The 14,207-nt window shown below is 44.3% G+C and overlaps 1 protein-coding gene across 2 annotated transcripts in view; it reads right to left on the bottom strand.

The window, feature by feature from the left end:
* Nucleotides 1-611: 611 nt before the first annotated feature.
* Nucleotides 612-14,207, bottom strand: part of AHCY (adenosylhomocysteinase) — a 24,291-nt gene continuing 10,695 nt past the window's right edge. For both annotated transcript variants that reach the window (XM_015647752.2, XM_015647754.2), the window contains 6 exons: nt 13,773-13,885; nt 10,788-10,995; nt 9,941-10,028; nt 8,946-9,063; nt 4,541-4,735; nt 612-1,596 (listed from right to left, as the gene is read on the bottom strand). In XM_015647752.2, the coding sequence (XP_015503238.1) occupies nt 1,465-1,596; nt 4,541-4,735; nt 8,946-9,063; nt 9,941-10,028; nt 10,788-10,995; nt 13,773-13,885 (854 nt within the window). In that variant the 3' untranslated portion in view covers nt 612-1,464. The remainder of the gene's footprint in view (nt 1,597-4,540; nt 4,736-8,945; nt 9,064-9,940; nt 10,029-10,787; nt 10,996-13,772; nt 13,886-14,207) is intronic.

Here is a 14,207-nt window from a genome sequence, read left to right as displayed (position 1 = left end):
ATTTCAATTAGAAAGGATATTAGAAAGGAAAATTAGAAAGGATAATCACCATTAATGATTATGGAGTCACTTATGGTGCCCCTGTGGGACCTAAATTCAGTTCAAATTGGTGATTTTTAGAGGTCAAAACAGAACAAAACCATGAAAAAATCTGCACACTGAGCAACGCCTTGTTTACTTATCTCTTTTGTATCCTCTTCCAACACTTCACACTCCACACCATCTGTTCCAACTGCTCACTGAGGTTTGGGCATGAATCTGAGAATTTCAAGCACTTTGTAACATCACCATTTATCTTCTTACATCCATAAACAGAGGTGGTCTGCAGTACAATGCTGACTGAAGAGGACAGTGGCAAGAAAAAACTTCCATGGCATATGGAGATAATTCTGTGTGGGCAGAGTGACCATCCTTTAAGATTCAGGCCTTCAAATATTTCCTGAGAAGCAGCTTTCCACAGCCACAGCACGAGATGCAGAGCAGCCACAGCACTGGCTTTTGCCTTGAGGACACCCCATGTGGGTACACTAAGTATTTTCAGTAGCTTAAAGACCACACAAAGGTAAACAAACCCATGGTAAATCCCAAAACATCTCACTGCACAAAACAAGTCAGGCCACAGTCAGATCTTTAATAAAAGCACTTGAAGTCAGTGACAAACATGATACAGCAGACATGACAACTCAGAGAAACCAAGCTGGGGGTAGCAGTGTGCTGCTGGTGTCTGCAGAGGATTGAACAAGGACCCTAAACCCCAAACCACGCCCTCAGTGGCTCCTCAGCTGCTCACAACACACTTGGAAAGCTAAAAGTCTCTCTTGCCTCACCCCTCCTCAAGCTGGTATGGCAGAAGCACAAAATGGGTCTTTGTTCTGATCAAAGCTGATGGAATAAATTAACCCAAGAAAAAGCTTCAGCTCTAACCTGTGAATAGAAGGCTGAGTTGATTTTACAGCAAGGAGACCAAGCAACTCATATCCCTCCCTATTTCCCCCAGTTTCACAACATGCACTTTACCAGGGCACTGTTGTGGAGAGGGCCTGACAGTCCCAGTCTCCTAATGGGATTCACCTGATTGGAGCAGGGCATGGCAAAAGCATCTCCCTGCAGAAACCGTTCCCCACCTCATTGGTGAGCCTGCTCAAAGCTGTCAGCCACTTGTACGGCAAGACTACACATTCTCATTTAGTCACCTTCTGTCCTGCTCCCCTTACTGGAGCATTACAGACCAACAAAAGGTGCATAGGACTCTTTTCACTGTGACATTAGCTAAGTAACCAGTTCTAATTCCAGGAGTCAGTGAACCTCTTCCACTGACAGGGCCCTGAAGGTTCCTTTGTAAGGGGAAGAGTTGTGCAGCACTGAGGGGAAAATGGCAAAAGGCTTGTCCTCAGAAGCCCAGCACACACAAGAGCTTTGGAAGGTTGTATCCCTGCACTTTGGTCTTTGGGTAGTGCCACCTGCTCAGTATCTGTAGTGGTCTGGCTTGAAGGGCCCATCTCTGGACAAGCCCAGGTATTTGGCCTGTTTGTCACTCAGCTTCGTCAGCTTCACACTCAGCTTGTCCAGATGAGCAGCAGCCACCGCTTCATCCAGCTGGAAAACAAAACATTGAGACAAGAACATTAGAACAGAGTTTTATTAGTTCAGGAAGTCACAGTCCATAGGGAGAAATGAATATGTGGAAACCAACAGCAGCCCCAAGGAGGACATACACTGACACAGCTTTTTTCCTGCCAACATCCCTCACCTGTCTGAGCACAGACTTGTGCTCACATGGAAGAGCTTGTGCTTTTGATGGAGTCAAGCTTAAGTGAGACAAAATTTTATATAATCAAATCCATTTCAATCTCATTTACACATTCATACCCATCCAGCAAGCAAAGAGCAGAGTTCAAACTCTTCAGAGGTAAGAATACCCAGTTTGGTAGAATGATAAAGCCCCAGTTTCCACTACAAAGACACCTGGACATACCAAATATCCTACAATATTATCTAAGTCCTAACACTGGAAAAAAATTCCTGCATTCTCCAGATATCCCATCCTAGGGGCACATGAATAATGAAATTCATTCCAGAATCTCCAGTTCAGCAGATCTACTTGTATCTACTGGCACTGTCTTCATGAAGACTAAAACCAAGGTGGGCTGTAGGACACAAGCACAGAAAAGCTGATATAGTATCTCTGTCCCAGAAGTGTCAGGCAGATGTGTAAACTCAAGAAACTGAAAAATGTATAAAGTTAGAAGGCAGTTAAGTGTTCCAGCAGAGTCAGAAAACAAACAGGAGGGTGGTGAACAAGCTGCTGTGTCAGAGGGGGATGTACAGCCAGAGGGGATATTCAGAGGTAAAAAGTACAGCACAAGCAGGGATCAGGGACAAATCTGACCATTTGTAATTCCTGCAAAAAAACCAGGGAATCATTGCAAAAGAAACAGATACAAGGTAAGTCTAAATCCTAGTGGCACAGAGAAAACCAGCAATATTTCCCTCATATTAGTTAAGCAGACATGAAAGGCTGCAATGTAACTGAAGAGCAGTAAATCAACAAAACAATCAAGGGCCAAACCAGCAGCTCATGTGAACCAGCAGGGCCTAAATGATTCAAAAACTTGTCCTGGATTTCCCCATCCAAGGGCCTGTGGTAACAAAGCCACCACTCTGCTGAGCCAGGTAAAAAGCTCCATCTGCACAGGGTGTAACTCACTGCAGCTCAGCCTGCTCACAATGACCACAGTGGACCTGCCTCTTGGGAACCAGTACAGCCAAAAGTGACAAGACAAAATCAGAAACTTAAGGGGAAATGGTTGAAATGGTGGAAATGAACCATGCAATCCACCAAAGAGACAGGCAAACCATGAAAAGAAGAAAACTTTAGGGGAAGGCATGTGTTTAGAAGGGAATCAAGTATTTAAACCTAGTACATTCTGTCAGGATGCCATGAAACAGAAAAAAGGAGGGTCAGAAATTGTATTCTTATCTGGTTGATTAGACTGAGGTATGAAGCTCTCACAGGTGTATTTCCAGGGAATGTAAGACAGATTGCATCCACTTAAAAAGGAACAGAGTCCCTGACAATTCCCAGATGAGATTTTCAAGCAGCAGCAGGGATCAATTTTTTCACAGCTGCTTCAGCTTGGGGACTTCAAGACTCAGACATAAGAGACACACAAAGTTAGATGAAGGTAAGCAGACATTCTCACCTTAAAATCAAAGCTGAGCAGGACAGATTTGGTGCCAAGAATGTGGAGACAAGGGTTTTCCTAGATTTCCAGGAACACACATTGCAGAAATGTGTGCATGTTTGTAATGGCTGATCAAAGCAATATTCTTGCAGTCAAAGAAAGTGCAGTGTAAGGTACTTGGTAATTGTTAAATCTTACATTTGGACCTCAAAACAACTGCACAGAACAAGGATAGGCACTAACCCAAAAAATTATCAGAGAAAGCTATTTTGTTGTTTCTGACAAGGTGACTGCTTTATTCTTTGAGTAAAACCCTCTGTGAAGCACAGAGGGTCAGAAGTGTTTTATCACAGTCGATGAACCTGAGGAGATCACTGCCACATGCTCCCCTAACAGGAAACTTCATGTTTAACTGCTCTGGGCATTTCTTCTCATTTCTATGTATTTCCACCTCAAATATGCTTATTAAAAATTGTTATTCAGTGAGAGGATGAAGCCACATTTTATCAGCAATACTGGGCTCTCATTTTCAAGAGAGCTGTCAGTAAGACTGTTCCTTTGAATTCAATCAACTGGCAGTTTGCTGATCCACTCCTACACTGCATTTCTGGTATGTTTGACTTGATCCTTAACTGATGAGTTTGCAAAAAGTTCTTCAGGAAACACCTCATTAGTAAGCACAAACATACACATTCTACTTCCCAAATGGAAAGTGTTTTCACATTTACTCTCCCACCTGGTTGTGCTCCAAAGGCAGTGGGATTTAACTCCAGCATCTCTTTTCATGAACATCTCAAATTCTCAGGCTTGTTTTGGAAAATTAAAACCATGTTAGCTTTCTAAAAGGAATGTGCAAGCTGTGACATGATCCAGACTTTTCCAAGAACAAAGAATGCAGAGATAAGTTTAAAGGGAAATCCAAGGAAATCTGGCATCTTGTGAAGTTATTAGGACCAGATTGTGATAAGCTCTCTCAGGTGCAAATGGGATCGGGACTCTATCAACCATAGTAAAAGGGATTCAGTTTCACTCCAGTTTCAACTCTGCCCATGATACTTTTCTGCTGGACAGGTTTGTAGAAGTAACAAGCTGGTTGGGTAGAAGCTTTCCAACTACCCTAAGGCAGTACAGGGCTTCCCAGCACCTTCGAGAAGTCAAAAAGTGCCTGATGTTCTGTCACAGGACAGCCAAGTCCCAGTTCTGCACACCAAAGAACAGCCCATTCACACCCAGCATGTCTGAAGCCAAACATCTCTGAAGGACAGAACCTTCAGTAGGAAAATGAGTACAAGCACAAACAAAGCCACGCCTGATGTTGGCTTCCTTACCAGCACCGTTATGTGGCTGTCACTCACCTTCTTTGGCAGGAAGTGGACCCCCACAGCATATTTGTCACTGTGGGTCCAGAGCTCGATCTGTGCCAGGACCTGGTTGGTGAAGGAGTTGCTCATGACGAAGCTGGGGTGGCCCATGGCACAGCCCAGGTTGACCAGGCGGCCCTCGGCCAGCAGGATGATGTGGCGGCCGTTGCGCAGCGTGTAGCGATCCACCTGTGGGAACAGCAGTGCCACAGCCACGTCAGCCATGGGGCAAACCTGGGGGGCTCAGGGGGCCTCCCCCCTTCAGCACTTCAGTTATAACAGAGACACCCCTCTCATCTCCATCCCAGGTGTTTCCAAAGCCTGCAGCAATCCTGAGCTTCACAGCACACTTATCTTGGCATCTGCTTTGTATTTATCCAGCTCTCCAGTTTCTTTAACCAGCTCTCCAGTTCTCCTGGCTTTTCCACATGTAGTGGTATAGTCCCAGCCAGCTGTGACAGGAATGTGCTGCTAGCAGTAAATCCCAGTTCATCTATGCCCACTGGTCTCAACTGGTGTGTAGTGGCAGGGAAGAGGGAACACCTTCTGCATGCAGCAGTCCAGAGCCTTGGCATCTAACACAGGGTAACAGCCAGAGCCCTCAGCCTGTTGAAGGTCCCCTGGAATTGCTCCCACCTCTGCAAGGCCAATACATACAATAAACAGCTGTCCTGGCTCCTGCTTTCCTCTTGGGGGACCACAGGCACGATCTCCCCAAGGGAGGATCCACCCCAGGGACAGCAGGACTCTGCACACAGAATCCAGGCTCAGATGGGCTAAGGAGACAGGGCTTCAGCTGTGAGAGCCCCACACAACTCAGGAGACAGATAATGTCACTGTCCCACACAGCTCAGGAGATAATGTCACTTAGCATGTGCCCCAGCTGCCTAGGGCAGACTGGACTCCTGCAATGTTAAACTTAAACCAGCTTCTCCTTTCCACTCTCAATAGCTCCTCTCTGCCCTGCCTTCACCCTGGAGGAGGTTACAACATTAAAGCAATAATGAAACACCAATATGGCCCATAAAGTCACAAGAATATTCAGTATTAACTGGTACTTACTGCTCATGTCATACCAAGTATTTGAGAGTAAAGCACTTTGGAAATACTTAAAACAATCAGCAACCAACTTTGACAAAACTTAATGCTTCAGACCATTTATCTTCTGCTAGCACTGCAAAGCAACTGTGACAGACCTAAAAGGGTCCTTCTTTACAGCTTTATTTAAACTTAATATTAAATAACTTTTAGCTTCTAAAGTAAAACACAATTTTCAATTTTGTTCTTAAAGCTTTGGTGTGTAAGTTAAAAGACACATGTGATGAAACTGTAATTGCAAGAATACCCATTTCTGAAAAAAGATCCTTGTGCGGGTCTTTAGCAGAGATGCCAAGAACAAACCAATACAAACCATGTTTTCTGTAACAGGCATTTTGCCTTCAGAGCAGGTCTGTGCCTCCACCTGCCTGCTCCAGCTATGCTTCAATCACCATTTTCTGCCTCTCGGGTTCACATGACAGATTATTGTAATTTTAGCAAGACACATGCAGGAAGTAACCACCTCAAAGAGCAGCCCTAAGTCAGCCTTGATTTCTCCTGCCCAAAACCACTCATCAAGTGGGGTAAGAATGATCCCCCCCTGAGCAGCTGCAGTTATTTTGGATGCAAATTCTCCATTGTGGACCACCAGTGACAGTGCTCAGTCCACCCAAAAAACACCATATGGGCCATCATGAGATTATGGGAGGAAGTAACAAAAAATAAAGAAGGAACCAGATGGGAAGCAGAACATGAAAAACCCTGAGAACAGCTACAGTATTGCTTATAACAAATCTGCATTTACAGATGGAACTACAAAAGATAGTTGTGCAGTTAAAGTAGCATTTCAGTTTTCAAGTCTGAATTGGGTGGTTTAGATGTCAAAATATTAAATCCTTTCATAATATCCATAGAACTTGCCCCTGGACAGCTGCTGGCTTGTGCATAGAACCCCACACCTTCAGCAACCTGTACTGACTGGAGTTATTCAATGCACACAGAAACACAGAAAATATAAAATTAATGCACAGAAATACAAAAATAGTAGTGGCACCAGCAGAGGCTTAAATCAGTACTGTGGGAACACATCTCATATACAGGCTGATTCATAAACTCACATAATTGCTCCAGAAGTAGAATTCAAATTACCTAAGCAATAAGCTTCTCTCCACACTTAGACAAATGCCTCCTCCTTTTCCCCATTGGAATTTACTTAGCTCTGGACTTTTTGGCTGCTTTGCACTTCCCTTCACACTATATGGGAATAATTTATAGGCCTAAGTTCCTTGACCTTGACCTTTGCTTGACCTCTCAAGTTGAGTTTGTGCTGCAGGTCAGTCTCTGATACCCAAACACAGCTGAGCAAGGCTGCAGTGCAAACCCAGAGCCAAACCAACCCACCAGCTTTCCAGTAAAAAACCTATTTCCTTCTCACCTGTCCTCTGAAAGCAACACATCAGTCACAATGGCACAGTAAGATGTTCTTATTAAAGTACTAAATAGCTCTTAAATCAGCACAGTGTTCAAACTTTCATGCTGGACAGTCTCAATTACTTTGTACCTCCAACTGAAGTTAACCACCCCTTCAGCCCTGGCATTAATCCTCTTATCAAGAGACAGGTGTCTTCACAAAAAGTCAGGGATTTTTGCTCTTGTACTATATTCCCCTCTCTGGTTCAGGACACAGAAAAGAAGCTGCCAAGCTTTAGTAAAAATCTGAGTATTCAGTAAGTTAGATTTCTTCAGCATTAACCCATATGGACAACCCTGACCCAAATTCCATCCTTTTCAAAAGGTAATTTTATTTGTTTTACAATCAGAAACTTGTTACAATTTTCACAGCTGGGACCACACTGCACCTTATCAATGCCAGACTGCTTCTCAAAGCAAAATATATAAAAAGGGATTTACTGCCTCTGTGAGGGCAGTTTGTATGGTGTCATATTAACACCAAATTTAACCTTCAACAGCGTTTATTCTTCAAGCAGTCCAAGATTTATTTTTAAAACAACCTGAGCTAGCAGAAAGCAGGCAGGTACCTGTGGGCTCCTTTAGGATAAGAGCTGCTGAACAGAGTCAGCTCCACTAAGGCAAGAACAAACCTGAACATAGTGAGAACTTGAGGGTGTAACTGCATACCTGGTTAAGGCCATGCAAAGTGTCCCAACATACCTCCCACAAGCACTTGGTAAGACTTTGATGCAGGTGGCCAAGAAAGCACAGGGGAGTTATGGAAATTGGAAGGGCAGATGAAGATCTGAGAGGTATATTTGGGTGTGGTGTTATTAAAAAGTACAAAACCTGTCCCAGAATCCTGCTATCAGCAAGAACACTCCCTCTTCAAAAGGTAACCACAAGTCCCACACCAAGTCAGATAAAGCCTGGTTTGCTTTATGTGATGTTCTCCCTCAGTGTTGGTGTCAGAAAACAAATTTGATCTAATTCAGTTTTGTTTTTCTGCTTTAAGACACACAGCTAAAAACCTGAAATTTTCAGATTCTGATTTTCCTTGTGCAGCCACAGCCAGAGCTAAAAGCAAATACATGGTGGGCATGCAAGCTGAGCAAGGGTGAAACATCCTGCCTGGTCTGCCCACACTGGTTTCTAAACTGAAGCCACCAAGTCTGGAAGAGAAACCTAAGTTTGGCAGAGATCCAGATATGCTTTCCTGAAGCTTCAGTCTCAGAGTAGACTAAAAAAAATACACTACACTTTGAAAACAAAGAGGTGTGAATTTTTTCAAACCTTGATAGAATCCCAAAAGAGATTCCATTGAGATTCCCTTAGGATCACATCTGTTCTGCTACAGAGCAGTACATGAGCAAACAGCTCTACAAGAGGAAATTCAGGGCAGGCACAAGGCAATCTATGGGCTCTGCTCTTAAGTTTTATAGGGTCTCTAATGATCTGTTCTGTATTTCTCATCTAACTTGCTTTCTGAAGTCGAGCTATGGCATTGTTTTCAGCTCAGGGCTATCAAAGCAAGCACATGTGCAAACCCCATGCCCCAAATATCAAAGCTGAATGGACTTGATTACATTAATTGTCTCTACAACAAGCACTAAGGGTAGGCTCCTGCCTCTCAAGGAACTGGGAACACATGGAGAAAGATGTACCCATACCAGGTACCTCTCTCCAGAGGGACTCGGGCACTGGCTGGAACAATCACTTTAATGTCCAACCAAGAATATCATGTGCAGCTTGTTCCAGGTTAGCAGAATCTGCATTCTGACCAGAGCAACAGTGGCTTCCAACAAAGCCAGAAACACCAAAGAACCTGAAGAGAAATACTCTCTAGAAACAGACACTGAGTAGCCATTGCTTCTTTCCAGGAGGAGAGCCTGTGGAAAGGCTGTCTCACCTGAGGTTTGACATTCACTGCCTCCACTGCATTGTCATTCAGCCACTTGGCATCAACTTCCACATCAAAATGGCCAATATTACACACTATAGCATCATCCTTCATCTGCTCAAAGTGCCTGCAAAAGACAAAAAGTTGCATCAAAAGTTAATCCAAAGCAGATGCTCTAATCCGCAGTCCTGACTAGTGCCCAGCCCAGTGACTGCATTGACTCTCACAAAGTGTGTGGGGCTGGTAACCCCTCCAGGCATGGGAAGTCTACTGGAAAAGACTTTCAAGCTTCTAGGGAAGGACATTTCCCAAGGATATAAGAGCTTACTGGAGAGAAAGTATTTTCCCAGTGTGGAAAGTAATAAAATTTTTATTGGTCAAAACAAATACCTGCAGTTACTTTACTTTTTACACAGAAAAAAAATTCTTCATGACTTTGAAGTTCCCAGCAGTTTTACATCTCTAGACACTAATAGCCTGATCTCCTTCTACCTAATCTGATCTTCCATTACAACATGTACAGTCATCATGGCAAAGAAAGGAAGGAGTCTGTGTGGAGCTGGGGCTATAAACTGACATCTACAAAGCAGTAACCAAACGCTGCAGGGCAGTTCATTGAGAACAGGCTGGTTTCAGCTGCTATATGCACCCACTGATGGAATCACTTTCAACCTTTACCTGCCTCCTCTCCTCTGTTCACATTTGTCTGGCCTAACACAGAATTCAGCCCTGATGCCCTCATTCTCCAAAAGTCAATCTATCGCTCTGCAGCTTTTGTTTCTGCACCATTAGATTCCATAAGCCAGGAACAACTGCAATGTGGCAAAAGCCAACAAAACTGACCAAAGACTTAATTTCTCACTAAATTCATGCTAAATTCTGATGTCCAGAAGTCTGACTGTGTGGTAACCCTAACCACACTGCTGACAGGTTATGACTGTATTTAAAAACCGAAATCTAACTGTATAGGTATGCTTTCACTAAAGCAAGTGGCTTGGCCATACCTGCCCTGCACAATGTCAGTGCAGCCAGTGGTGGTGACAAAGATGTTGCCCTCTTTGCAGGCCTCCTCCATGGTTGTAACTTCATAACCTGAAAAGAGAAGAAGTTACTTCTCTAAACAACCTCCAACATTTATTAACAAGTGGGACACAACACCAGAAGTAGGAGAGTACAGAGAAAGAATGAGTCAAATGTTTCTGCCCACACCTGGCCTAGGGATGATACAAGGTAGTGGGATTCTGCTGTTGCAAAACACCAACATGGCACAAAAACCATCCATCCCTCGACCCTCTTCAAATCTGTGGGTCTGTGCATTCAATGCCCAGAGGAATAGTCTGGGGTACAGCACTCAGACTGGGTTCAGGGGGTTGAATTTACAAAAATGCCCCCACAACACCTGCAGTTCTTGGCAGGTATGAACAGAAATGGGATAAATTGATACCAAGAGGCACAGTTACATGAGGCAAACACAGAAGAGAACAGCTCCAGAGCATCCCTGAGCTCAGCTGGAAAGACAGTATGGCATTGCTCTTTAAAAAAGCCTATTGAGGGGGGAAGGTGTTTTTTAATGGAGATCAGAGCCACATAACTTAGGGACAATCCCTCAGCCTTACCACCCTATGGTCTCTGAATCCTTGACTCCAACACATCTTCAAGGCCTCTAGTGACAAACCCCTTTCCTAACTGCAAGGAAAGAATTCCTACAATTAAACTGGTTGCAACTGTACCTCAGCAGGGACAGGGCTGAAACCCACTGAACCCTTCTTGGCCAGCTCTCATTTACTGCTCTACACTGCACTGCAGGGACCCTGTCAGATGCCCAAATTCCTGCTCTGCTTGAGCTCCCACCTTCCATGGCTGCCTGGAGTGCGTTGATGGGATCGATTTCGGTGATGATGACTCTGGCTCCGAAGCTCCGCAGGGCCTGGGCACAGCCCTTACCCACGTCCCCATATCCTGCCACCACTGCCACCTTCCCAGCAATCATCACATCTGTGGCACGCTTGATGCCATCGATGAGGGACTCTCTGCAGCCATAAAGGTTATCAAACTTGCTCTGAGGGAGAAAAAGGAGCAGCTTCAGAACAGATGAAAACCACTCAAGTGAAATTTCCTTAGAGAAAGAAATGGACTTCTATGCAAGTACTACAAGAGTCACTTAAATACTTTAACCACTATGAGGGATAAGAACAAGACAACTTGGTTTGATGTCTTTATTTGTCCAGTTTCAATCTGTATCAGACAGAGGCTTCAACATGGTGAGAAGCATTTCATAAATACATTGTGTCTACTGACCAGCGCTTGGGCTTACTAAAAACTTGTTAGAGGTAACCTGAATTTACCAAGTGTCTTTCACACCAATGTAGGTCTGGGTTCCTAAACCAGATGTTCACCAGTTCCCTGCTGCTGTTTATCAGACAATGAACTGAACCATATGCTACAGGAGGGCAAAGCACACCAGCATCACATCATCTGTCTTTGCAAGACACATCCAGCCTGCAGATCAGTAAGCTGCCCACCTCAACCAGGAGAAACTGGTTCCTGCAGCCCCAGAGGATCAAAATTACATCTTCCCCCGTGAAGAGTTACCTTAACACGGTCACTCACTATTGCTAAGACTTGGAAAAATTCAGCAAGCAGCCATTCTTAATAATGGTCACTGTAACTAGGAACCCCTGGATTTCAAATGCCCCATCACACAATATCCTCCTACTGTAACACTGACATTAACAGCCAGACCCTCCAATCAAAACTGTCAGAAGTCATTCATCAAATATTACTTTACCCTTCGAACACCTTCCTCAACTCAAACACACCTTTTTGTGCTGATTTTTGTAATGCTTCCTCTTCTACTAACGCTGTGCTGTGCTCCCCAAGGAAGCAACACTAAGAAATCTCCAATAACAGCAAAATTCTGGTCTCAAAGCCTGTCCTGGCTTTCTACAGTCGTAGGGTACCAATCCTTCTTGCTTTCACTTAACATAGCACTGTCTGCTACAGGTAATCTTAAGATTAAATTCCCAGAGGCAGCAATCTGGTCTAGTGGAAGGTACACCCACAACACCTGCAGTTCTTGCATGAATCAAAATGGGATAAAATGCCATGGCAGAAAATGGTCAAAGTGTAACAAATTATACCTCAGATCCAGATGTTCCCGACTCAGTGCCTATAAACATTATCAGAGTGGCATAGCTGCCACTAATATATCAGAAAATTTTGTTACCAATCCTCCAAATTCTAGAGCTAGGGCCAGTTGGTATCCCTCTTTCCTCATCACCAAATTCCCCAACTGCAATTAAAGCCTTCCAGGTATCTGTACATTTCCATGGAAGTAAGAGAGTACAGAGGGTTGGATGCAGACATCTATCTGCCCCACCCAAAACATTTGAGTGGCAGAGGGGAAGAACAGAGTTGGCTGCTCTCCCCAAATGCTAGCACAGGAACTTGGCACCACCTGGAAGTATCAGACTGGGAGAGCAGAATTTGTCAGCTTAGTTGCACATTTTCCCAGAGAACTGTAATTGTGGTTAGTACAAATCTTGTACTGTATAAATACCAAACAGTACTTGAAAACAAGCCCTTGCTTGGCACTAGAATCCCAAATCCTCTCAAGAGGCTTTGTTAGAAGCATCTGAATTTCCAAATATACTGAACAGTATTAATAATTATTATGCAAGTGGCACAAATTTGGGTGAAAAGGATGTAAAGAACTTCTTTCAACATTAATTGGATTCCAGCCTATGAAGTAAGTGTCAGGTGCATCTTAGTGAGCAGAAAGGAGACAGCAAACTGCAGAGAAGGCAGGCCAAACAAGAGAACTGCCAACCCAACAGGATAATATCTGTATGGCAACTTGAAATAATAGTCAGTAACTAGATTAAAAAACATCAAGATGCATAAACCTTTAGTACACCTTTAATTCCCACTATAATTCATCTGCAGCCAAAAAGCACCACCACCCTTTAAACACCATTCCACTTCATTCTCAACTCACCAGGGTTTATCTTGGAAGCAGCACTAAAGCTAAGCAAGGGATAAGGATCTCTCTCCTGCCTTCTCCTTTGCAACTGCTGTTCACAGAGATCAGCCACAGGCAGACCAACCAACCTTTACCAGCATAAGCTCAAGGAGGTCACATTCTCTTTTCCAGCTGGTACCTGACACATGCCTGGGGGCTTTAAGCTACTCAGAGTGAGGAAATGCTCAGGTACTGACTGTGCCCAAGAGTCATAATCTCCAGAAGTGTGTTCACACTATTAAACAACAGAAGAATGGATGTCCTTACATACAAAAAAACCCTGAATGTCCTGACAACAGTTTACAAAGACATCAAGTGTAGGAAAATGGATTGTAAGAGAATAGAGATGGTGCTGCGGGCAACCTCGCCCCTGATGAGTTGCAGCTGTACTAATTACCAAAGAGTGGAAGCAGCCTTGCCCTTAACAGGTCACAGCTGTGTCCAATAAGTATGTGTGTTATAAAAGAGTGGGTTGGCCGTGCTGAAAGAAGGAATCACTGTTGCTTGATGCTGCCCAGGGGAATTTGGAGAGAAAAGGTATGAGGAAAATGAAAATTTTACTGTAGGATAATAAACTGTTGATGCTTGCCACCATCTTCAGCATCAATTGTGTAACCACTGTCAATCAAGGAGTCACTTTTGGGATATGGTAGAAACCTCTGTTCAGAACCAGATCAGGAGAAGCTCAGCAAGAGAAGGAATACTTTCATGGGAATGACATGGAATACTTTCATGGAATGACAACATTCCAACACCAAGCTGGCCAGAGAGCCAGAATACTACAGAATACTACAGAAGGGCTCTGTCTGTATTACCTTAGTGACAGAGTCATTCACATTGATAGCTGGCACTTTCAGGGTCCCACTGGCCTTCATCTTGTACAGGTTGTGAACCCCAGTGGTTGTCTCTTCTGAAATACCTCTAATTCCTGTGGGAAGAGTAAAGGGATTCACCTTAGTTGGAGTCAATGCTGTGCAGACCAGCCCATCCAGGTGCTGGGAGCATCCCCCAGAAGCTTAAGTTAAACAAACCCTTGGCAGAGAGCAAGGAAGAGATGAAAACCCTCAAACAACTGGAGAAACACCAGAGGATGCACTTCGGGGCCACACACCTCTGCACCTGCCAGAGTGGGCTGTAGCAGCGTGGCTCCCAGGGAAGGCAGGCGGGTGCCTTGCAGCCCCTCGGGGCTGGTTTGCCCGGGGTGAGAGGACCGGGGCCGGGGCAGCCCCCGCCCGGCCTCGGCCTCGCCC

This window comes from Parus major, chromosome 20 (assembly GCF_001522545.3).
Source record: "Parus major isolate Abel chromosome 20, Parus_major1.1, whole genome shotgun sequence".
Lineage (NCBI taxonomy): Eukaryota > Metazoa > Chordata > Aves > Passeriformes > Paridae > Parus > Parus major.
This window is presented reverse-complemented; position numbering and strand designations above follow the sequence as displayed.